Source organism: Chaetodon trifascialis, chromosome 24 (assembly GCF_039877785.1).
Source record: "Chaetodon trifascialis isolate fChaTrf1 chromosome 24, fChaTrf1.hap1, whole genome shotgun sequence".
Classification (NCBI taxonomy): Eukaryota; Metazoa; Chordata; class Actinopteri; order Chaetodontiformes; family Chaetodontidae; genus Chaetodon; species Chaetodon trifascialis.
Window position 1 is genome coordinate 11,456,926 of NC_092079.1, and position 24,988 is coordinate 11,481,913.

Consider the following 24,988-nt stretch of genomic DNA (forward strand, 5'->3'; position numbering starts at 1 on the left):
ATTCATTTCTTACCTACATGAGAATCTCTTGCTCTTATAGTCTCCTCAGAACAACACAGAGCCACAGGTGTTGGGAGTTTCTCTTGATCTTGGATGGCCTCCCTGTGATGATGTTCTTCAATATGGCTGCTCTGACTCTCAATGTGTGTGGATTGGGCCATTGCATGTGGATGGCTGAGGCCCAGACTAACCTGTAGGGCGCCGAGGCGATGCCGTCAACAGAGCTGCTCCGTGTCATTAACAATGATCTTTCCCACAGTTATTACTCGGATGTGTTTTCAGGGACGTCTCCACCTCTGTCTGCATATGTCCGTGTGTCTGTCGGCTGCCTCGAATGGGCTTCAAGCATGTTTAATGTCATTGTCCTCAGATGTCTTTACTGTTAGTGGTTGTCAATATTACAAATGTGCTAAAAGGACAGTAATTTTAGGAAAACCAAGCAGATGGGAGCCACATTAAGCAGAAAAGAAAGCAGCTAGCTTCCATCACTGTTCGTGGTTCCCTTCTGCTTGATTTTTGTTTTATCTCAGTCAGAGAAATGTGTCCCCTGACCCTCATTCCATCTCCTGTGCGATTCCCTCATCGCAGGCCGACGAGCGGTACCGTAAGAACATTCAGGGCTCCCCTCAGACTGCCCCCCCTCCCAAGCAGCCCCCTCTGCCTCCCCGCTCCTCTGAGCCGTTCTCCAATGGTGGCTCCGCCTCCGAGGCCTCCGCCATGCACCGGCCCATGGAGCCTCAGGTAACTCCTCCCTCTTTTTTTCCTCTTTTCTCCTGTCGGTCTCGTCCCCCCCTCGCTGCTGGGTTTGTGTACTTGCACAGCTGTTGAACCTGAGTTTTAGCCCTAGAAGCTAATGCAATGAAGCTGTTTACAGCAAGGTCTGTTAATTATTGAACTGTCCCTTTAAGATGCTCCGTTTGTTGAGCGTTTTTTGGCTGTAAGCTCGTACAGGAAGCCGGCCGTTGCAAGTGATTCAGCCAGTAGCCTCAGTAGTAAAAAGGGATAGATCTGGCAAGTTGATATTACAGAGAAGGAGGTCTGGACATAATCCAAGATTGGAGAGGAGGCTGTAAAGTAGTTCACTCACCAACCCCACCCTGCTCCTGTCCTTTTCTCCTGACGTTACTCTAAGATCTTTGCTTATAAAACAACACCTCCTTCTTGTATTACCTGGGACAAATCTGTCAATCTGTAAATGTCACTAATACAATTAACTACAGTGTTTTTTTTCTGAAATACATCTCACAGCAGTGATAGTTTGCATCAGCCTCGAGTGAAACGCTCCATCGTGTCGTCTTGTGCTTTGTCTGCTCGTATGCATGTGTACAAATCTAAGCACATGTATGTGAAACGCCACACACATCTTCCCTCATGTCTCACCGTGTTGTCTGCTTGTTTCACCTCCCTCCCCTCCTCCTCCTCCTCCTCCTCCTCTTCCTCTTCCTCCTCTTGTTCTTCCCCCTCCTCCCTCACTCCCTAAAAGGTCCAGTGGTCCCACCTGGCTGCTTTAAAAAGCAGCAACAGTGCCGCCCCCTCTCCTCCTCCTCCGCCCGTGGTCTCTCGCTCCCAGTCCTTCAGCGAGCCCGGCGGCGTGACCTCTAGCTTTGCACAACTCCACCTGCGTTCCCAGGACCCCCACCACCATCACCACCACCACCACCACCACCACCCATCGCCCGCACGCACTGACCCACAGCCCCAACCTCCCCTCCACCACCCTCCGGCCCACACTAGGGCTGAACACCAGGCCAGCAGCGAGGAGGTACCTCCCAAGGTAAGGAGCTGGTGAGGGCCCCCTCCCCTATCCCCACCCTAACCTTGACTCTCCCTCATTCACTTCCTGTCACGCCGGTCACTTCGCTTCATCCACAGCCTGTCTGTTTGTGTCTGCCGTGCTGTGTTCAGTCTCACTTCTTGAACATGCTGCAGCTGTGTTGGGTTTATCTAACACACACTCACACAGACTCACACACACCAAAATGAGGACATTTTGAATCTGTTTCCTCAGGTCCCAGTGAGGACAACATCCAGGTCTCCAGTGCTGTCGCGCCGAGAGTCCCCTCTGCCATCACAGCCCAGCAACCAGGGCGGACAGAGGAACGCTGGCGGGTAAGTAAAGAGGATTTCTTCCCCCGTTTGGATGAGTTGCACACATTTAAACTGGGTAATATGGGAACATCACTCCTGTTGCCAGTGACCACACAGGTTGGCTGGATTTGAAACAAAGTTGTTAAGACTGGAGACGGTAGCTTGGTAGAAGACAGCTCATTTATTTAAATTAAAGCACATAATGGCGAATCCTGAGAAAGAGAAAGACGACAACAAAGTATATCCTGTTTTTTTGTGACAGCAATGTGGAGCAGCGCCCGCTGTGGGACCGCGTGGAGAAGCTGCAGCCTCGGCCAGGCAGCGGCAGCTCCTCGGCCTCCTCCAACTCCAGCTCCCAGGCCAGTCCTGGAGACCGCTTCAGGCCACGCTGTGAGTCCCTCGGTGCTGTACTCGGCTACATTTCACCCACTGCTTACTAGTCCATCGTCACACCATTCTTACATTACTATTCTGTGCAATCCTCTCACTCTCCAGTATGTGTTCTGCTGTTTTTTTTACAGGTAATTGCAGATCTTTTCAGAGCCAGCTCTCTTTGTTTCCCCCTCACTGATGCTACTTTCTTTTGTTCCCTCAAAGCTTCCTCCAAATCTGAAGGGTCGCCTCTCCAGCGGCCTGAAAATGTTCCCAAAAAACAAGATGAAAAGAACCTCGCCAGACCTACTCGACCAGCTGTGAGTCCACTGTCACTAAAGTGCTGGTCAAACTTGTTTGATGCTGAATGGGTGAAAACTGTTTTCTTCTTTCCATTTTCTCTATTTTCTACCACTCTAATTATTCAACCACCTGGTGTGTGAAACTTCTCATGAATCCAATGGTTCGTGATTGTTGGGGAACCTCTTAGGGTGATGCGGTAAGCCTATTAAATGAGATTACATAATCACACCTATGCTATGCTTGCACCATTGCCCCGCCTGTTGCATTATACGATAATGGTTTGCGATAAAAGAGCCGTTTCTCCCTTGTGAGGATTAATTCAGTAGTCCTTTTCAGTTCTGTCTTTGGTTGCTGTCCTTTCTGCCTGTGATGTGATCGCCTCCTACTGGCATCTTTCCTCGCGTCTGCTCAGTTCTTTCTCACTTTACTGCTCGTCATCGGCGGCGCTAGAAGGGTTAACCCTTTGCAGCAGCTTCCAGAGCCTGGATGTGAATGCGAGCACATTTGAATGCAACCACACGCCTCCTGTTTCCTTGTACATGTCAGAATTGCTCCTAATCTCACCTGGCTTTGTTGTTGGATAAAATGTGGCCCATTAGCTTTGTCGAGCACGTCAGGGAAGAGTTCCCTCCTCCCTTTGTTGCTCATCACTGACCTTACAAGACTCCATTATTAAGAGTCTGCAAAGGGGAACAAGCTGAAGGCAACGTGGTTACAAGACATGGACTCTGGAGGGTACTGCTCTAATCTAGGAATTAGAAAAACAATTCAACTATTATCTGATTTTTCAAACAGTGCACCACTTCGGGCCTGTGTCCACCACAGCGTCCTCCTGCAGCCAGAGCATTTTTAAAAATTGTTTGCAAAGTGAGTGTCACATCAGTCATGTGCAGGAGCTGACAGCAGTGGAGGAGAAATGAATACAGGCTGGTCTGAGTATCCATGTCTGTCAAAGACAGTATTGCAGGAGTATCAGTGTGAAAAATAACACTTTGATGGACACAACCCCAAACTGGGATCTTAGCCCAGGTCTAACAGGGTTTCAAACTGGCAGATCTGAGGCTGTAGGTCAGTTTCTATGATGTGAGGAGGGATGACTTGAAGGCTCATTTCGGGTTGTCTCGTAAATGAGAGCCTGTTATGCAGTGATACCCTCAAGATGAGTTCATTTCTTGGAGAATTAAAGTGTATTTAAGCGTGGAACACGCCATTGAGATTAGTAGCTTTTTGATTTGCATAAACTAATAAGACAACATGCTAGACAGCCTGATTTTGCCAAAATATCAGACTTCAGTCTTTCTAACTCTTCCTCACTGTTCCTCTTAGGACCTGACGGCTCTGGCCAAGGAGCTCCGCGCCGTAGACGACGTGAGGCCTCACCACAAGGTCACCGACTACTCCTCGTCAAGCGAGGAGTCTGGCACCACCGACGAGGAAGATGATGAGGAGGTGGACCAGGAGGCGGGTGAGGAGTCCACCTCTGGAGCTGAGGACTCCAGGGCCGGGTAGGTGGATCTGTGGTGGTGTAGTTTCAGCATTGTTGGCCTTTCAGTGACTTCTCATCTATTTCACATGTGAATTTAAAACACGATAAGATACTATGCATTGTCAGACCCGTCAGTGTCGCATGGCTTTTCTGCATGACTGTTAACACTGGTCTGGTTACGGATGTCAGATATCCCCATGGCTTCTGCAGGAGGCTGAGCAACGGGGAGACGGAGTCTGCAAAGACCATGCTGGTGGAGGACTCGGAGAGCGAGCAGGGCACTACGCCCTCCAAGGACGGCACGCTGGTCATCAGACAGGTAAGAGGAGGAGGCGGGAATTGGACTTAACATCAAATTCTTGTTTAGTTCAAGGCATATATCTAGTTGATAGAGGTGTCATTTGTCTATGTTGTTCATCCACCCATTCTCCACCATTTCTTCTGCCTTCCTTCCTGTTCCGAGCCTTTTTTATGTTATTGTTGTCATGAAAGACTTGCTGCTATTAGATGATCTAATACGTCACATAGATGTAGATGATATTTAGCGCGACATGCAAAGCAGTGACGGTCTCCAAACGTGAGTTTAAAGAATATCTTACGTATGATGTCGGGATAAGCTCACTGGCAGCCAAACATACATCTCCTCCCTCTCTCCACCTGCTTGCTCGAGCCCAAGTATGCCTGTTCTTGCTTCCAGAGCACGGTTGACATAAAGCAGTTGGTCAATCTCTCATCCTCCTCTTCCTCGGCTGGCCCTGGCCACGCCCACGGCCAGCCCCAACCCCCCAGCCACAGCCTCCCAGAGAAAAACGGCTTTGCCGGCCGCATACACCACCTCCCAGACCTTATCCAGCAGAGCCATCACTCCCCTTCCTCTTCCACGACCATCCCTTCCGCCTCCTCCACCTCCTCCTCCTCTTCCTCCTTCCCCTCATCATCTAGCCATGCCAGTCCTGCCATGTCCCCACAGAACCCCCTGGACAAGTTCACTGCCATCGAGGTATGTCGCCCTCATGTCGCCGAGGCAAACAATCGAGGAATGGACTGCTGCAGGGCGTACAGGCGTAGACGTGTAGATTGGGGTCAACTAGCAGGTGCAAAGTTTTATCTCGAGTGTGTCCAAGATGGCAAAAGATTTGCTCTGTCTTGGTCAACTGATTTTTATTTTGCCATCCTCTCCCTGGACATGAAGCAAGGTCAAATGCATAGTTATTTTAAGCAGCATTGATTGATATTTGTCACTGCAGCAAACACGTCTCCACCTCTAAGCCTGTACAAACCCGCCATCCAGTCCTTGATTGTTGGTCGGAGCCTCTCTACGCCCTGTCCTGCCCCCTCTGTGTCCTGCTGCCTTCACTCTGGCTCTCCTCTTCCACCTCCTGGCTTGGCTGACACTTGATTCGGGCTGCAGCCTCCTGCAATTCACTGCATTGCACTGCTAGCACGGGTGCCCCCTGGTGGTAGAACATGGTCACGGCATGGAGGAAGCTAAACTGGAGCTTCTTGGGGTGAACTTCCAGCAAGCGTCTTGCAGCGGTGCATCGCAGTCTAACCTCTTTGAGTAGTCTTAGCAGTGTTGGGTGGTGGCATGCCTGGTGTGATATATTAAAACTTGTGGTGTATCAAATCTAGGATGGACTGCAAGTCTTCAAGCACACATGACCTACTTAAAGACATCTAGATTACCTCCTCTTTTGCAGTGTGACTGAGTTGCAAACAACATGCATCTTGGGTGGCGGGATCACGCTCCTCCTCTGTGCTTTATTAGGAGCAGCTTTTCCTCTAACACTTCACAGCAGCCAGCGTTTGGATATTTCTCATTTCCCTCAACACATTTCTTCTTCTAGTTGCACATGTTGTTTGTCCTCTCTAACATTTCTTCACAACAACTAATAAAACTGCACGTCATCATTTTCATCTGATTGGTTCTGAACTCAAACTGCAGTGCCAGCTATGTATTCCCAGTTGTTTGTGTCATAAAAATGGAGTTTGATTGAACAGCTGAATGCTGTTTTATGAGCCCTCAGAGGTGGATCTGTAACTCATAGGTTCAGAGCTGAAGGGCCTGTTGATGTTGTCGTCAAAGTTTTAGAAATTAGAAGTCAGTTTAACATATCTTGACTAAGGCCGCATGATAATGACTGCTGTTCGAAAGTCTCTGTTTTCTAAGTGTCTTAAATCTCTCCAGTCCCAGTCAGAGAGCAACTCCATGTCCAAACACAAGTCTTCCTCTTCCTTCACCCCCTTCATCGACCCTCGTCTTCTCCAGATCTCTCCATCCAGTGGCAGCTCCCTCAACAACATGGGTAGGTCTCCATGTAACCGAGCGAATATTTATTTAGGAAGCTCTTTAATTATGAAGTACCGAGTGTAGAAGAGCATTTCATTGCATGATGGCCTCCACCCTGACCTCTGCCACCTCTGTGCCCCCTTCCAGCAGGATTTGGGCAGGACGGACGGCTGGCGGACCCGCTGAGGTCCGACCCGTCCCGTAAAGGCTCGGTGGTCAACGTCAACCCAGTCAACACGCGCCCGCCCAGCGACACGCCAGAGATTCGCAAATACAAGAAGAGGTTCAACTCTGAGATTCTGTGTGCTGCACTCTGGGGTGAGTGTGGAGCTGCGAGGGAATCAAGATGCTAAAAAAAACTCTTTTTAAACCGAATTATTAACTGTGGGGGTCTCATTTGTGTTGAATTGTCCCAGGAGTAAACCTGCTGGTGGGGACAGAGAGCGGTCTGATGCTGCTGGACCGAAGCGGTCAGGGGAAGGTCTACCCCCTGATCAACAGGCGACGCATCCAGCAGATGGATGTCCTGGAGGGACTCAACGTCCTGGTCACCATATCAGGTCCAGTCCGTGTGCTGCTGTGTATCATTGTGACTATAGGCTTTTAGAAATTGGTTGTAACTCTGCTTTCTCTCAATCAATGTCCGCCTCCTGCAGGTAAAAAGAACAAGCTGCGAGTGTATTACCTGTCGTGGCTGAGAAACAAAATTTTGCACAACGACCCTGAGGTGGAGAAGAAGCAGGGCTGGGTTAACGTGGGCGACCTGGAGGGTTGCGTCCACTACAAAGTCGGTACGTTCCCGTCAAAGCCTCCTGAACCTCAAAGGAGGGTTAAACTTGACCAGGACTTGTTAAACAGTGCTATCACTCATGAATGACTTCCCCTTCTTGCAGTGAAATACGAGAGGATTAAGTTCTTGGTGCTGGCCTTGAAGAACGCGGTGGAGGTGTACGCCTGGGCGCCCAAACCCTACCACAAATTCATGGCCTTTAAGGTAAGCGTGGGTGGGTGTGGGTCTCCACCTGCATGTATAATTACCTTTTGCTGTTACTTCTTTGTGTGTTGACCCCACTAACTTGGTTGGCTTTAGTCTTTCGGTGACCTGGTGCACAAGCCTCTGCTGGTCGACCTGACGGTGGAGGAAGGTCAGAGGTTAAAGGTCATCTATGGCTCCTGCTCAGGCTTCCACGCCGTGGATGTGGACTCCGGCGCCGTCTACGACATCTACCTGCCCACACACGTAAGGACGTGACGCGGTGTTGAGCGTACCTCGTTTTTCATGCTTTCTACACTCCTAACTCTTCCTCCCTCCTCTCCCTCAGATCCAGACCAGCATTCAGTGCCACGCCATCATCATCTTGCCCAACACTGACGGGATCGAGCTGCTGGTGTGTTACGAGGACGAGGGCGTCTACGTCAACACGTACGGGCGCATCACCAAGGACGTGGTGCTGCAGTGGGGAGAAATGCCAACTTCAGTGGGTAAGTTCAAATAAACCAGAGTCCAACTCACTCCAGCAAGCAGCTCGCTTTGGCTGGTATCTAAACTCCCAGCATGCACCACCTAACTGAATCCTCACTCGCCGTTGTCTCCTTCTGTGTCTGAGCAGCCTACATTAGGTCGAACCAGATCATGGGCTGGGGTGAGAAGGCCATAGAGATCCGCTCAGTGGAGACAGGACACCTGGACGGCGTCTTCATGCACAAGAGAGCCCAGAGACTCAAGTTCCTTTGTGAGAGGAATGACAAGGTGACAGCACAAGTCTTTCTCCCTTTCCTCATCCCTCCCTCCTTCCTTGCTTCCTTCCCTTTCCCCCTCCTCCCTTCCCTCTGTTCCTCTGAATTTCTGCGTGGTTTTCAGCTCGTTGTTGCCCTGTCTGCCAGGTCTTCTTCGCCTCCGTGCGCCCCGGAGGTGCCAGCCAGGTGTATTTTATGACCCTGGGACGCACTTCTCTTATGAGCTGGTAGTCGACGCCCGACCGCATCAGCCAACGTGACGATACCATACCTAAGCAGCGACCAACAGATGACAATTGTGACTGTGACCAACGACGATGAAGAAGAGAACAGCCTTGAGCCTGAGCTGGAGAAGCTCCTCGATGGGGGGAGCGGCTTCCTCTCACCTGCTCAGGCAAACAAATCACGGATTGGACTGTAATCATGAAAAGAAGCGAGAGGTGGGTGTGTGTCTGGGCTGAGGGGTAAGTGCGTTCGAGTGTACTAGCCAACCATATTCCGACGGCAGAAGCCCCCACCAGCCTCCACCCAGCCTTTGAGCCGATCCCCTCCTCTTCCTCTGCAGGACGTGGGATCTGTTGCCTGTTGACGGTAAATCTTTCTGTGTCATAGTAAAACTCTGCATCGTGTACGTGTGTGAATGGAAGAAACACTGAGCATGTGAACGACGGGGCCGACAGGAGGCTGAACGCGGCCGCTCGCTGCGTCGAAGGAAGGCGAATCCCGTACGCGCCGCGCCTCCAGTGTAGCTGTTCGTAGCTGTGTTTAGTCCGGGTCCCGTTCAGGTAAATTAACTCCTTTTCCCACCACGGTAGATTTTCACGTCAAGCATGTCATTTAACACTAGTTCACCGCCACACTTTTCCTCCCGTAAACAAGGCTTGACATGTCAATCTGCCTCTGCGTCTTCACTTTTTTTGCCTTCTCCTCCTTAAAGTGAAGACTTTTTTAAGGGACCTTCTTGATATATCCATGAACTACAGGGTACTGGATATCAGCTTGTACATACTAACTACACCAACCTTGCGGGCTTCAGACTCTCCCGGGTTTTACAGACACTTTCTCGACTTTTACCACATTGCCTCACATACTGTAGGTTATGTCGGACAGAAGTAGCCCTGTTTATGACAGCATGTTGCTTTGGTGTTATCGACACAATTAGCCCCAGTTTTTCATACACTGTATATTTTGTATGTGACTTGCTGCACATGAATAAAGCATAAGAATGCAGGACACACCCTTAGATGAGTTTTAAAGGAAAAATCCACCCTATTTATCGTCAGTCTGTCGTTTTCCGTATCGTGATGAAGTGTTGCAGTTTGTTCGGCCTCAGTTGCTCATTTTCAGTCTGCAGATTCTGTCGTTCTGCCGGAAATATAAAAACGCTCCACCAAAACCACAAAACAGACCCAGAAATGTGAGACGCATCACCGAAAGCTTTTTTTTTTCTTCCAGGTGGATTTTTCCTTTAACATCAGTCATAAGTTAGGGCTAGGATAAACTGTGAATTAGACATGCAGAATTAGCAGGTGGCCATTAAGGTAGCATGGAGGCAGGACTGACAGTAAGGGAATGAAGTGTGCGTAGAGCCGAAGGGCTCGGAAGAAGCTTTGAACATCACGCTCCACAGAGAGGAGGGAGTCAGCTGGTTGTCCTCCACCTGCGCAGTCGAAGCCCCGTTTCACATCTGCCGTCATCCGACTGTGAATTTTGAACGAGACTTAAGCTTCGAGCCGCTAAACGGTTGCCTTAGAAGGGTCTCCAGCTGATAAAAGCTGCTCAAAATCCACATTTTTGGCAAGTTAGAAGTGAAGAAGTTTGGATTGTGTGTGATGCAGGAAGAATCTGAACCAGCCACGCGACCCAGTACTGGACCTCTTTGCATTGTGGGCTTCAGGCAGGCCGTTCCACTCACCGAAGAGACAAATTGACAACGTAAACTGCATCGCGATTCCATCCCAGAGTCAGATTTTATGTCTTCATTTTGCTTTCCTTCGTTTCTCATCCTCTAAAACCGGAATGACAAGGCAAGACTTCATTCCACCGTTGAAATGTAGAATCCATCCTGCGGCCGTGCGTCTGTGTGAATGAGAGAACTGGAAGGGTTTTGCTCCCCACCCCTCACCTAAACTCGTCTTTTTGATCCTGCTCTCAGCAAGGGCGGTGCCTTCACTGTCCGCGGTGGGACCTGCTGCGAGCTGCAGAACACGGGAATGCGATGCTTTCACTGTCCGATCATCTGTGAAAAGCAAAGAAGGCAAAAAGTCACACGTTCTAATAGCAGTGTTACAAAACCACTTCAGACGGCATGAACTAAGCGGCATATTTTTAACTCTGACTTAGTTTTTAGTCTTGTTTCTGCAATTTTTATTATGTAACCCTTCGGATAAGTATGCGACTGCAGTGGTTTTTAAATTGTAATGCACACCTTATGTTGAAAATGTTTACAGAAGCAATTGTTTTGTTAAGCCAATGTGCATCGATATGAATATTTATGGTTTATTTTGAGGGCAGTTTTCCCCCGTTTTGTATTTTGTATTATTCCCTTTTTGTACTATCATTTAGACGTTTGTGTACAGGAATAATCGACTTTTGCTCATGTTATGGATTACACAAGTCTCGAGTGTGATGTCACTGATTCCTCTGCATCCTGCATCGTGCACAGTGTGCCCCTGGCTGCGTGGCAGCGTGGATCAAAATGTTTTCTACCACCCGGGTGCCAGGCGACATGTTTCCCCGCAAACGTCTCTCTGCCATGCCTCTCTAATTTATGTCCTCTCTGTGTGTACTATGGGAATTACTGTATTTTCCTGAAGGTCTTTTTTTTCCATTGAATAAAATCAGAAGTAATTTACAGTATGCTGTCTTTCTTTTTAATGGTTTCATTTTACCTGTTCTTGATTTACCTCCAAGTGTCTGAACTGTAAGTGTGCCCACAGTTGGTTATTATACCACCAAAGGTGCAGGAAATTACTGTGTTAGATTTTAGGTTTTAAAAAGTTTCTAAAGTTGAGGAAGACTGGAAACCAAATATTCTGGGGAAAAGTCAAGGAAACATGCTAATAACAAGTATTCAGATCATTGCATGCATTAAAGTGGCAACACCAAACTAAAAAATGGAAACTAATCGCTGCATTAAAATGCTATTAAAAGCAGTAGTATTGACCTCAGGTGTCAAAAGTAAAGACACTCTGCAGAACTAATCCATTTGAAGTGTACGTGGAGCTTGTGTGACTGTTTCTGTGCAGTGTTTGGTTGTTAAAAGTGCATTAAAATGATGCATCATATTTTACAAACATGCAAATTCCACATTCACAGAATGTTTCCTGAAGAACTGTTTAAACTGACTCTTCTTTAAGCCTCTGGGGCTCTTTGCAATATTTGCTCAATTGTTTGAAAGTATAATTTATTCTTTTAGAAATTAAAAAGTAGTTTTTCAGCAAAATTTCAGCCAAAAAACAAATGTGGCAAGAAGTGCATAACCTCGTTTGAACTGTAATCCTCTTGATTTTCTCTTGTTATGTATTTCTGTTGGCAAATTACTGCAAAAGTTGATCCAGTATTACAACATTTTAGCAAATCGTGCAGCTTTTTAACTTTTCAGCCACCATCATCTAATCTAATCATGAAGTAGACTCAATAAGTAAATAAATCATGCAGTGAGAAAAAAAAAAAAACACTCCTTTCCACATCCCCTGTTAAATCTTTATTTAATCACAGCATTAAAAAGAAAAGCATGAGAGAAGTGAAAAAGCTCTTTGGATGACAGATGAAACGTTTCCAAGTGTCTGCATTCAAGTCCAGCTGCCCTGGATTCACCCCTCCTTAGATAACCGTGTCCTGGATGACTGAGAGACTCACAGACTGAAAAAGCACCGCCACTATTGGTGTCCGCCACACGATGGCGCCGTTACACCCCTCACGGCCCATCCCACTTCATGTAGCTTCCAAACGTGCGAACATTTTAGTAAAGCTAGCATTGAGACGTACTAACACAGTTTCCTGTGTGCGGCGTCCAGACTCAGTGAGTCGTCTTTTTCAAATGTAGGTGTTATTATATTGTAAACTAAACGAAGGTAAGAAATCCTGAAAACGTACAATTATGCACCCTGTATTACGTGGTACATCTTTCCTCACGTTCAAATGTCTCAAAATGCAAGTGAACCACACGTGTGCTTTTATTTTGCAACTCCGCCCGCGGAAGCCGTGTAGTCGCTCTCTTTAGCTTGACGCACTTTGGCTGGGTCACGCTGCAATCCAGCCGGATGTTTTGCGTCGCCAGTATGTGACGGGAACATTTGCTCGTTTTGCCACAAAGCTCATCGCGCGGCACCAGCGGCGGCCCAGACCAGGTGAGTCCCGGCGTGCAGCGTTAGCAGAGCGGTCCTGCAGGCTGGAGGAGCCGCAGGTTGGTGTGGCTGAAAGCTGCAGGGAGGTCGTGACGGTGTTGGTTTGCAGTGACCGTGCACGCCCCATGCGCGCTCCCCCAGCACCCATAATATAGTTTCCGTAGACTGTAGGCTCCTCTGTGGGCAGAGGACGGGGCTGCTGCTGTGTTGTTTTTTCCACCGTTTGGCTCGAAATCCGGCCTGAAGACGCTTTTAAGCGACAGGAAATGGAGTTTGTGCGCTGTGGAGCGAAGGAGGCCCGAGCAAAACACAAGCTTGCACTGCCTCTCTGCATCCTGACGGTGTCATGTGGACCATGTCTGTCTTTCTCCCCACCTGTCTGCTGTTCATCAGTATGTGATCTGACAGCTGTGTCTTTCCCACACAATGGTGGGAAGAGGCTCCCCGAGGTTCAGCCTTGGCTTCGCAGCTCTTGATGGGCAGGGAGGGGTGGGGGTGGGGGGGGGGCAGCTGTCTTTTATCTCATCCTCCTCTTCAACTTCTTACCAAATTCCCTGAGTCTTTCGGTGTGGACTGGAGACCTGGCTGCTGCTGTCTCTCTGCAGCTTTAAAGGACTCTTACATGCGCTCGTAGTTTAATCATCCATCACTTGCAGAGATCAGGAAGTCAGCTCGGATGAGGCTGAGCTGCAGCAGAGCTGTGTGCATGCAGCTGTGTGTGAGATCCTAATCTACACTGGCTTTGGTTGTTTCTGGGGTCAGACAGGTCATCAGCAGCCCTCCTCCTGTTGCATGATAATGTTTTTTTGGTTGGTCTAACAGTGCAGCTCTTTCACTGATTTTAAAGTTTCAAATCAAAATGTCAAACATGTAGTTCCAGCTTCTCCGCTGTGAGTGTGTTTGTTGTTTTAAGCTGATTATCTCTGAGTTTTGTTTTGTTTGTTTTTTTGCCTCTGTTGAACTCTGCAGCCTTATCTGCGTCCACAGCGAGCATCCTGTTGCTGCTGCAGTTGGGAGCAGCGCACACACCTGTTTGTTCCGACAGATGGCCTGCAGAGTTTGGACGCTGTGCAGCGGGTCAGCTGTCATCCCCCCTCCTCCTTGATCGCCCTTATCTAACTGGGCGAGCTGACTCAGGCCACATTCTTATTTAACCAGGCGTTTGTTTCCCCGTCGAGCTGACAGAACACTTATTTCACTTGGCAGGTGGAGTGAGAACACACACTGAAAACATGCCTGGGCTGCTCTGATGTTGCTTTTGGGTACAGACTATCTTCTGGGCACCAAGATAAATTCTGCTGGATATTTATCTTCATCTCTCTGAATGAATATTTCTCTTGGCAGACACGTCTCCCTCTACTGTTGTTAAAACTTCAGCTGCTTCGCCTGCAACAGCTGCAGCAGTTACTCATCGAGTTGGTTGATCTGCACCTATTTTGACAGCTGAGTCATCATTTTAGTCTTTTTTCAAGCAAAAAATATGCAAAACGCTTTTCTTGTTATGCAATTAATTTGGTCTTTGTGCTGCTGGATTTCGCGTCTGAGGGAAGGATGAGCTCCTCAGATGTGAGGATCTGATGCTGTTCTTTGTCCTGTGTGATGATGAAGATGATGTCTTTGTGTTGGACTGTTGCAGGATCAGCCACAGAGTGTCACTTGAGCTGTTTTGCTTGGATCCTGATCTAATGAAGAAGATGTGTTGGGGACGTGTGGAGAGCCCACATATTTAGTTTGATGTGAAGCTACTGCTGTGTATTTTCTTTAACGTCCTCTCAGGCTTTTCTTTTTTTTTGTTGTTGCATAAGCAAGTGATGCCAAACTCGTCTTTGTCCTGTCACACCGTCTGTCTGCCGCTTCCCACTTGTTGCACTTCCCTCTTCCCTCCACGTTTGCTGTGTGCATATTCCAGTCTGGTCTGCTTCGGTTGCTGTTGGCTGCACATGAGCTCTTCTTTGTGGAGTCATGTTGGTCTTGTATCATGTGCCACAGCGTGAGTCTGTTTTTGCATCAGAGCCGCTGGCGCAGACATCTCACCGCAGATATGTCATTGTGTTGTTTTGATGTCGCTCTGCTTTGTTGAGCCTCAGTTGTTTGCACACGGGCTCCCTTCGCCATCACATAAAAGACAGAAAGGCAAAGATTTGTGCTTCCGAGTCATCTGCCCTAAGTGTGCGGCAACAATGAGGAACACGTCCCCTCCTCATACTCACTGGGACATAAAACTTTTTGATGTCCCTCGCCCCCCCACACTTGTCCTTTTTCCCTTTCAGCCCAGCCACACTCTCCTCTTTCCTCTTGCACTCTCTTAAAGGCCACGCTCGTCTTTCAGGCAGCCTCCGTCTTTTCTTTCTCTTTCGACCCCCCCCTCCACCTCCACCGCCACCCTCCGCTCAGAGACAAAGAGAGGAGAGTGACTGTGGTGCTCTGTAGCCAGGTGTTCTCCATTGCTGCCCCGGGCCGTAATAGCACCAGCCCTCACACTGCAGCTGCCCTCCCCAGCCTCCCATTGTGTGGCCCCATTGTTCGGCCGCCCACCCCTCGTTGATTCATCGGCCACACAGGGGAAGCCCTTTCAGACTGAGGAGTGTGTGTGTGTGTGTGTGTGTGTGTGTGTGTGTGTGTGTGTGTGTGTGTGTGTGTGTGTGTGTGTGCGTGTGCGCCGATGCACACTGAGTACGCGTGCCTTGGGGAAACTGGGTGTTGCAGGCATTTGCCTACAGCCACTCCCCTCCTCCTCCTCCTCCTCCTCCTCCTCCTCCTCCTCTTCCTCCTCCTCCTCCTCCCCCCCTTGTCTCTGCGCCTCATTGAGAGGCGCTCCGCTCTGATTGGTGGAAAAGCAGCCACTCTAAATGAGGGAATGGCAGACATTGTTGGTCCATCTGTTCTGCCACTCATTGTCCAACTTGCCTGCTTCTGTGGAAAATAGATAGAGGTCTGGAAGGCAGTTGGAGGCGTTGGGCTGGAGGTGGATGCTCTGCTGTACCTGCAGTGAGGACAGAGGACCTCGGCCTCGGATGAACCAGCTGTGGGAACTTTAGGACTTATTTTTCTCCATTTCACCTGTTTTTCCAATCGGCTTTTCAAGGATTTAAACATGCAGGAATGAGCTAATCTCCTCTTTCTTCATTGCTTATTGATCTTTTAAAGTCTGGTAAGTCCCCACTTGCTGCTTATAATCAGACTTTGGCAAGAAATGTTACTTTGTAGCTCGTTAAATTACAAAATCTCCTTATTGCGGCTCATTTTTCTTTAAATAAGTTTCTGCTTTTACTACCCCTCCCTCACTGACACTTGGACTGTAGCAGTGTCACCTGCTGCAGCGTCATGACTCACTTTCAAGCTGACCTATCTAAATACTTACCTCAATAACTGGAGTTTAAAATAAGTCAGAGTGGAGAAGTTCATGATGATGGTGTTTGAGACAGTTTGAGCTGAGTTTATCCTCACAGGAGTTTGTAGCTGTGCTCCACCTGCCTGCACTCTGCTTCAGTCTGCAGCCGTTTCACTGCAGTTGTTTGAGTTGATATGAAGTTTTAAGGTCGGCGGAGGCAGCAGGAGGGGGGGCTGTTGTTGTTGTTGTTGTTGTTGTTGGGATTTCTGAGGAGGTGGTAACTTAAAGTAAGCTTTTTCTTATCTGGGTCACTTGAGGCCGGAGGAGGCAAATACTGCTCTGACTGAAGACTTTGGCTTTGGGAAGCGTGAGTGTGTGTGCGTGCAACTTTCCCATCCATCTCCTCGGGGTGTGTGTGTGTGTGTGTGTGTGTGTGTGTGTGTGTGTGTGTGTGTGTGTGTGTGTGTGTGTGTGTGTGTGTGTGTGTGTGTGTGTGTGTGTGTGTGTGTGTGTGTGTGAGAAGGGGAGACACCAGTTGTGAGTACCACTCAGCCGACATCTGTTGCCCCCACTGCTGGCGGGGATAGCCTGGTGCGCCATCTCCACACACACACACACACACACACACACACACACACACACACACACACACACACACACACACACACTGTAGTGTTTCCCCGGCTGATTATTCAGCATGGGACAGCCCCCTTTTTTCAGTTCTGCACAGTGCAGAGATGCACAGCCAGACAACCCCCTCCAGTCCTCCTCGCACCCCTCCCAGACCCCCCCCCCTCCAAACCCAAAACCGTCACCCACTGCACACACACTTTTCACACAAAGCTCCCTCACAAAGCGCTGTAAAGACGTGTTACATATTCATTACTGCTGCCATCAAAGCCCCCGGTGCTGCTGTGTGGGATCTGGCCCGCTGATGTTCGAAAGACGCGCCCGCTCTGTTTGGAGGTCTGGAGATGGTGTGATGGGGGCCGCTGTGCCGTTGGTCTGTTGAGATTGAGGACCACACTGGAGGGCTTTTTTAAAAATCCCAAACTGTGAAAAGACACTAATCAGATGACACATTTAACGGGCTTTAATGGTGACGAGCACACTGGTCAGATACGGCAGCTCCAACTGCTGTGAGGCAAGAACCTGCGACTGCTTTCAGCCTGTCTGTTCCCAGTGTTTTATGTGACTGTTTGCTCATTGGAGTTACTTTAAAAAGAATGAATGTGATCCTGAGTCGCATCCTTAGATGAGATGGGTCAGGATCTGTGTGGCTTAATAAACACTTTCCACCCCATTAGCGCTTCATTATTGTGCCTGTGAATGTATCCCATCATGCATTGGTTCAGTACTGTGTGTTTTGTTGTCTTTGATGATTTGTGGCAGGCTTCTGTCATGTTGTGCACGTGTACTTTTAGTTTTGGAAACTTGGTGCTGTTGACACCTTTCAGTCAGTGGTGTTGAGGTTTTATTTAGGGATACTATGATCCAACTTTTTCCTACTCAAATACCATTTCTACGTACCTCAGCTCGGTGTCCTTCTGTAGAAAAGCATTTGAAAGTGTTTGGTCCCAGCTGTGAGTGGAACAGTGGAAACACTGAATTTTATGACACTTAATCAGATGCATATCAGCAGACTTGAGACAAAGCCCACCTGCATCCTATGCATTGTACTGTCTTGACCCTGGTGTCAGACTTATTGTATCTCAGTGGGCCCTTTCAGGATGAATTTTAAGAAGTAGGTCAGTTACTGCATTTTTTGGTGCTTCGGCAGGCTGATGTCAGACCTTAGACAGACTTAAATGGAGGGATGGTTTGGCTGAGTCAGTTCAGAGCACAGCAGGATGAGACGTTCCCCGTGGTCGCGATCTCTCCACGGCAGCATGAGTCACTTTGTGAGCTCGAGGTGTGTATGTGTGTGTTCACGTTGGTTGGCGCTGAGGTCCCAGTCCTCATCACTCCTGCAGGTCTGTAGCTGTCTTGGGTGGCAGGGTGTGCTGCCAGTGAGGCACACTTAAGCCCCTCCCTCCCCCACACCAGTCCTTTTGTAATGTGTGTGCGTGCATGTGTGTGAGGCGGTCGCCGGCTGAGCGCCGCAGCCTCTGTCTTGGCATTTGGAGGGGAGAATGCTTTCAACAGCTGTAGCTTAGCAACAGTAGCTCAGCCGCGTTGCTAAGCAGCCCTTTTTCATAAAATGCGCACTCACACCCCCCCCAACACACAAACACACACTCCCTCTCCACCATCTCTAAGTCATTTCGGACTGGGCTGTTTGTTTAGTTTAACACAGTCAAATGTGGATCCTTGTGCAGCTGGATGGTGCAACGTCAGTGAGCCTCACTGTCACGTACACTCGGCTTCATATCGCTTTCCTGATCTCAGATTAACTTTCCAAAGTGCTCCTTGTAATTTGTGGCAGCCTTTGACACCAATCAGATTAGCCTGAGCAGATCCCATGACCTGGGTGTGTGAATGCGATATGTTGATTGGCTACAGAGCCCCTCTGTGTTTAAACGAGTGACTCTGCCACCCCAGTGGGAAGAAGCATATGGACCTTAATTACCAGGTAGAATGAGAGGGGGAGGGTCTGTCAGCCCCAGCCCTAACGTCTTTTCTTTTAAACGGCTCACCCTCTGTTCCCCCTTAGATTAATGTGCTGTGGCGTGGCCCTATAAAAACACACTGGGGCCAGTCAAAAAAAAAAAAAGAAAAACGCGGGAGTCCATTAATTAGGGTGAGAGGCCCCACTGGCTCTTTGTGTCTGGGCCTCATCAAGTCCCCAACTGCCCGTGACAGCCAGCCAGAGCCAGCACAAACAACATGGGCTCCGGCGTCGGGAAGATTTTCATATGACAATAAAGGAGGACAGTCAGATTTTCCTAAAACAGCAGTCAGTGTTGACTCTAAATTTTCATGTAACAGTACAGCCTGAATGCAAAGTGTTTCTCAGGAATTTCAGCTGTTACACACATCATGGTTGTTTCTGCACTTCAGGGGTTTCTCTGAAGCTTATCTCAGCAAAGAACAGCAGATTTTCTTAGACTTAACTTTATTGAATTCTTTTGTTGCAGCAGCAGGTTAAACATAAACATAAAATATATTTACAATAAAATATTGTAATTTATGTTCGAAAATGTCACACTCACTCCGTCTTCCTTCCTGACTCTTTCTTCAGGCACCAATGAGTCGAGCTTTGTGAGAGGGCAGCAGTCAGCCCCGTGAGCTGGATGTCTGTGACGGATCCATGGGCCAGAAGGACCATGTGGAGGCAGGAGCAGGCCACATCCTCGACCTGGGGCTGGACTTGGAGTATCTCCACGTAGCGGGGGCTGACCGGCAGGCTGGCGGCACCGACGGGCCCCCTGCTATGGAGGAGCAGGGGGAGAGCTCCAGCAACAGCAGCACCGCCATTTCCCCTCCGCCAGCGGAAAATGCTGGGTGGGATGCGGAGTGCGAGCCGGCGCAGGCTTCCAGCACCGCCCTCGCCGCCAGCCCCGACCCGGATGGAGGGTTAACTCACAGTAAGAACGCCCACCAGCCGCTTTGTCGGACCCAGTGTGTGGACTTGGGGACTGAGGGTCCTCCTGAGCCCCCGTCTGAACTCTCATCAGAGCATGAACACGACCCCCCCGCCCAGCCTTCACCCAGCTCCCCATCTAAGCACCCACCCGAGCCTCCATCCACATCAGAGCCAGCGATCGAAGCTGGCGGGAGGGAGTACCAGGCCAAGCTGGAGTTCGCCCTGAAACTGGGCTACTCTGAGGAGACCGTGCGACTGGTGCTGTCCAAGCTCGGCCCCGACACCCTCATCAACGACATACTGGGAGAGCTGGTCAAACTGGGCACCAAGTCAGACAGCGAGCAGCCGGCCGGGTCGTTAGCCTCCTCCTCATCGTCTTCATCCTCCTCTTCCTCCTGCGGCTGTTCTGATTTGCTGGATGGCCAGAGGTCGGACTCGCCCTGTCCTTCAGACTCTCTGTGTGACCAGGACAACCTGCGGCCCGTTGTGGTGGATGGCAGTAACGTAGCCATGAGGTGAGCAGTCTGCGGGGACAGTGTTAATGGAGACGTGTCTTGAAATGTCCAATATGTTAATTTGCTTTTACCTTCTGCCTCTTAATTCTATCCTACAGCCATGGCAACAAGGAAGTGTTTTCCTGCCAGGGCATCCAGCTGGCTGTGGATTGGTTCCTCGAGCGTGGCCATCATGACATCACAGTATTTGTGCCTGCATGGAGGAAAGAGCAGTCCCGCCCTGATGCCCCTATAACAGGTTAGTGCAACACACACACACACAAAGTCAATAAAGATTATTTAAGCGCAGTATTTTTCTCAACCTTACCACAACTCCCCCGTCACACAGATCAGGAGATTTTGCGTCGACTGGAGAAGGAAAAGATCCTAGTCTTCACTCCTTCGCGGCGTGTCCAAGGCCGACGCGTGGTTTGCTATGACGACCGCTTCATTGTCAAGCTGGCCTATGAGTCAGACGGCATCATTGTCTCCAACGATAACTACCGAGACCTGGCTAATGAGAAGCCCGAGTGGAAGAAGTTCATCGACGAGCGGCTGCTCATGTATTCCTTTGTAAATGACAAGTGAGTGCTTTGGATTAACGAGGGACTGTTTTAATCAAAGAACTGTGACATTTATGCCTCTAATTTTTACCTCATGGAGCTCTCAGTCACAGATCACCTCTCGTGTCTCATTCCTAGCTATTTCTCAATCACATCTGACATTTGGTTTAACACTTTCACTTTGTTCCACCTCTCAGATTCATGCCCCCAGATGACCCTCTTGGCCGCCACGGCCCCAGTTTAGACAACTTCCTGAGGAAAAGACCTGTCATGCCTGAGCAGAAGAAACAACCTTGCCCATACGGTGAGAACAGTGCAGCATAACATGCAATATATTTTTCTAATTGCAAAATTACAGCTCAGTACGCTGTGTACTATTAAACTGAGACCTTCTGTCTGTTTGCTCCAGGAAAGAAGTGCACTTATGGCCACAAGTGTAAGTACTACCACCCAGAAAGAGGCGCTCAGCCTCAGCGTGCTGTGGCTGATGAGCTGCGTGCCAGTGCCAAGACCTGCGTCACCACGAAAAACCAAGGGGACACTGGGCTGGTGAAGAGCCACAGTGTGCCAGCTGGCAGCATTGAGGCAAAAAAAGGCGCTCCAAAAAGGCAGTCAGACCCCAGCATCCGAGCTCTGTCGTACAGCGACGCAGAGGAGAAGCTGCTGGCAAAAGGGAGGGTGGAAAGCCAGAAGAGCAGTATGTGTGGCAGCAGCAGTAGCAGTAGTTGCAGCGGGAGTATGACCATGTCCCCCGCCCCAGGAGGCGGCCCTCTATCCGGACTTAGCCTACCCCAGGACCAACAGTCCAGAGCAGGGACTCCACATGGTCTGCCAGCCCCCAGCCATGACCTTTACCCTCACTGTGAGTCTCCAGATTTGAGCTACTACTCAGTAACGCGTGCCTACTCCGGCCTGAGCCTCTCCTCCAGACGCAGCCCAGACTGTCGCTTCCCCAGCCCAGACTGTCGCTTCCCCAATGACACAGACCTGCGCCTGGGCTCCATGGGCTCAGCAGGCTCCGAATGCGGCAGCGAAAGCAGCGTGAGTTGTGGTAGCAGCTGCGACTCGTACAGCGAGAGGCCGTGTCCTGGATGCCCCCCAGACACCTTACTGGAAGACAGTGTCCATTTTGCAAATCCCCACAGCCGGCTGTATCCACATCATGCCGCATCAAACCATGAGCTTTGTGGCCTTCATCCCACTGATTACACAAATATCCAACACAGCCACACATCCAATACAGGAGTACACAGCTACCACCTGAGTGTGGCACGTGGGCAGAGCTGTGCCCACGATCCACCTCCACCAGAGGCTCCCCCGAAGCGCCCTCTCTACCCCTTGCCCCCTCACCTCCAGCATCAGCCACTGGCTGCACGCTCCAGCTGCCCAGGTGACTACCACTCTCTGCCCCAGGCCAACCCTCACCCCCCCGGCTCTCCTCTAGGCCGCTGCCTGGCCCCCACCCGAGCAGAGAGCGTGTCAGACTCACATCTGTATGAACACCTCTCCACATCGCACCATCACCACAGGACGAAAGCTCTGCCCAGCTGGGACACATACTACAGGCAGTCTGCACTGCCGCCGGCCAGGTACGAGCCGTCTGCCTATCAGAGCCTGCCAGACACACGCCAGTCATCCTGGCACGCCCCTCCCTGGGCACAGGATGGCTATGCTCAGCACCACTCCTCTCACCCGGCTCTCCACCCATCCCCAACACATTACTTAAACCATCCGCCGCCTCCGGCCCACTCTCCTCACCCACCTCACCCATCGGGCACTCCTCTCCCGCCTTACCCTCCTCACAGCGCTCACCTTTCAGTGCCCTCCCACGCCCCTCCCCCTCCCCCGTCTTACATGTCGCAGCACCAAGAATCCCCTGCACACGGCTGCTATGGGGACGTGAGGGAGAAAGTGTACATCAACCTGTGCAACATCTTCCCCTCAGAGCTGGTGAGCCGGGTGATGTCCAGGAGCCCTCACGTCACAGACCCCCAGCAGCTGGCCGCCGCCATCCTCGCAGAGAAAGCCCAAACAGGCTACTGAGGATGACGGACAGTAGAACAGTAGTAGTTATGTAGTAGGAGCAGGAAAACACAAACTGCGTTTCTTTTCTTACGCCGAGGTAATCCAAATCCAGCTCTGGTCACTACGCAGCGACTAAAGCTAACTGTGGAGAGAGCGAACTTTACACAAAGTGTGGGGGCGGTTCTAGCCAAGTTATCCTTTATTTATTATGTAGCTTATTATATTTTTGCACTCAGATGTAGGAAGAGGATTTTTTTGTTGGTGTCGGACCGTTGAATCATTTCCACCACGATTTGTGCGCCAGATGGACGTCAACTTTGTAACTAGAAGGAAAATATCACAGATACATTTCATATATTTCCACGTGATTCTCTTCATTAGTTTTGTGGCGAATCCCCGTCTGGTGCTCCGTTATCACATGACGTTTCCACGCAAGGTCAGTGTATCATATTAATCTCTTTGTGTGAGTCGTGCAGCCTTTTGTGGGGGTTTTAAGATAAGATGGTGGTCTTATTTGAGACGGCGTCAGTATTTTGGTCGGAGTTGTAGCTGTAGAGATGGGTGACCCTGTCGTGTGTACCTTAGTTTTAGTAAGGGACATCTCTCTCTCTCTCTTTCTCTCTCTCTCTGGCCCTTTATGTTGGGTCGACTCTGGCATCTGCTACAGACAGAGAGCATCTGGACGTCGGTCAATCAGACGTGTACGTATTGTAAATATATTTAACAGACTCCCCCGCTGTGCTTTTGGCAGCGTCTACTGTTGTCTGTAGCAGATCCCAGCTGAATCCACGCTAGACAGAGAAAAACTTTGTTTGATACAAATTGTATCATTAACTAAGTCGCTGATGTTATATACAGTACATGGACTTGTTGATCTGTATTTATCAAACACTCTTGATGTATTGCTATATGATGAAGTGCATTGACAACAGTTATGTTCCAATCTTTAATCTTGTGGAAATTGCTTTGAGACAATTATTTCACATATGTTATGAAACAAAAGGAGTCGGAGTTGTCTGCCTACTATGTTTAGGTGTCACAACTTCTTTTTCTGCGCTTTTGGGTTTGAAGCTGGCAGGCGGCTTATTTTCTACGGGAGCTCCAATTAAATCACACGTGAGAAGTATTCTTTAGTTTATCAGTTCAGTTTGTTTTTTAGCTTCTGTAAGTCAGGAAGTAGAAAGTTAATGCTTGAAATAATAGAAATTTGATGTTTTATCATTAATCTATTGTTTCGATTAAATCATACATAGACCATGGCAGCCATTTTGAACACGTGTAACAGTAGTGAAAACATCATACCTGGAGCGTTTGCAAATATAGAATAGAATCAGAGATAGATACGACAATATTAAAGAAAAATATCGAAATTCACAGCCATTGTGTTACAGGGAGGTAGCTTGAAATAAACTAAGAAAGAAGAAGAAAATGTTTAGCTTTCACTTGCTAATGCTAACATTTCCTTGTATTATTACAGACCTGACCTGGTGTAGTCTGCGCTACAGCTAGATTCAGATCAAAATGGCCGCCAAGGAATTAAAGTCTACAGAGTGAGCTCGTCACACAGTTCATCAGCTACATGAAACCCCACTGGTTTCTTTCGTGGCCAACGTGTGACGTTGTACAAATAATGAGTAGTTGTACAATAACACATGATGAGAGAACCTTTGTGTGTATTGAAGAAGCGCCTTCTCTCTGGCCTCCTGGCACCGTGTGTCAGTGTGGCACCTGAGAGTGGGCCCAAAGTAATGCCTCTTCATGGCATTGTGCTTATGACACATCCAATACTCTGAACTATGTTCAGCTAACTGTTATGCATGTTTTGATTTGTTTTGGTTTCTGCATGGTTCCTTGTGTTTAATTTGTGTACATAGGTGTGTTCTGTGACTGTTTTTTCTGCTGGGAGGTGGGAGTGTTACTTGGTTTTCTATAAGGCTTGGCATGCATTTGGAATGCATCCCACTTTTCTCCAACATTGGAAGTGCACTTGGCCATAGATAGCGATAATGGAAACCATTATGATGAATCCATTTCTGTGCTGTAGATATTACAATGCTGTACAGTAGTATTGTAGCCACTGAAAATCCTGTTTCCGATTACATTTGCGTTTTGCCAGTCAATAACTGCATCTGTGATTATTGTAACATTCTCACCTGTGATTGTTCATTAAAGACAGTACTGCTTTAAAACATGTAGTGTCTATTATTTGAAATATTTTTTTCTGAAAATTTATTTTCAAATAATAATGTATTTTGAAATAACATGTTATTTACAATGTTTAATAATACACATCACTTGTAACCAGGTTAAATTCCTCAAATTTGTGATGTTGGCCTGTTACCACAAAGCTAACTGCAGCTAATATAGGCATACAAGTTGTTGTGCTAACATGCTAATGCTAACAGTAAACCATAAGTACAGTAA

At 48.9% G+C, this 24,988-nt stretch overlaps 2 protein-coding genes across 8 annotated transcripts in view; both read left to right on the forward strand.

Moving 5' to 3' along the window:
- Window positions 1–11,134, forward strand: part of LOC139351976 (mitogen-activated protein kinase kinase kinase kinase 4-like) — a 31,023-nt gene extending 19,889 nt beyond the window's left edge. For 2 of the 7 annotated variants that reach the window (XM_070993928.1, XM_070993924.1), the window contains 17 exons: window positions 589–741; window positions 1,484–1,774; window positions 2,009–2,109; window positions 2,351–2,478; window positions 2,686–2,780; window positions 4,090–4,268; window positions 4,439–4,568; window positions 4,947–5,249; window positions 6,438–6,555; window positions 6,687–6,857; window positions 6,956–7,099; window positions 7,196–7,330; window positions 7,433–7,533; window positions 7,630–7,779; window positions 7,862–8,021; window positions 8,150–8,289; window positions 8,424–11,132. In XM_070993928.1, coding sequence (XP_070850029.1) covers window positions 589–741; window positions 1,484–1,774; window positions 2,009–2,109; window positions 2,351–2,478; window positions 2,686–2,780; window positions 4,090–4,268; window positions 4,439–4,568; window positions 4,947–5,249; window positions 6,438–6,555; window positions 6,687–6,857; window positions 6,956–7,099; window positions 7,196–7,330; window positions 7,433–7,533; window positions 7,630–7,779; window positions 7,862–8,021; window positions 8,150–8,289; window positions 8,424–8,507 — 2,583 coding nt within the window. In that variant the 3' untranslated portion in view covers window positions 8,508–11,132. Of the gene's footprint in view, window positions 1–588; window positions 742–1,483; window positions 1,775–2,008; window positions 2,110–2,350; window positions 2,479–2,685; window positions 2,781–4,089; window positions 4,269–4,438; window positions 4,569–4,946; window positions 5,250–6,437; window positions 6,556–6,686; window positions 6,858–6,955; window positions 7,100–7,195; window positions 7,331–7,432; window positions 7,534–7,629; window positions 7,780–7,861; window positions 8,022–8,149; window positions 8,290–8,423 lie in introns of all 7 variants that reach the window. The other 5 variants (XM_070993930.1, XM_070993925.1, XM_070993929.1 and 2 more) reach the window with 5 other exon arrangements.
- Window positions 11,135–12,509: 1,375 nt separating this feature from the next.
- Window positions 12,510–24,744, forward strand: LOC139327910 (probable ribonuclease ZC3H12C). The gene is made up of 6 exons (XM_070957932.1): window positions 12,510–12,628; window positions 19,138–19,997; window positions 20,096–20,235; window positions 20,326–20,560; window positions 20,737–20,843; window positions 20,949–24,744. Exons 2-6 carry the CDS (start codon window positions 19,207–19,209, stop codon window positions 22,580–22,582), a joined length of 2,907 nt encoding a protein of 968 aa, XP_070814033.1. The 5' UTR covers window positions 12,510–12,628; window positions 19,138–19,206; the 3' UTR covers window positions 22,583–24,744.
- The last annotated feature ends 244 nt before the right edge of the window (window positions 24,745–24,988 follow it).

Excerpts from the sequence above, each read along its gene's own strand:
- LOC139327910 (XM_070957932.1), top strand. The coding sequence starts at position 19,207 with ATGGGCCAGAAGGACCATGTGGAGGCAGGAGCAGGCCACATCCTCGAC. Across the intron at positions 20,236-20,325 it reads CCCTGATGCCCCTATAACAG|ATCAGGAGATTTTGCGTCGA; the intron begins GTTAGTGCAACA and ends CCCGTCACACAG. Across the intron at positions 20,561-20,736 it reads TATTCCTTTGTAAATGACAA|ATTCATGCCCCCAGATGACC; the intron begins GTGAGTGCTTTG and ends TCCACCTCTCAG.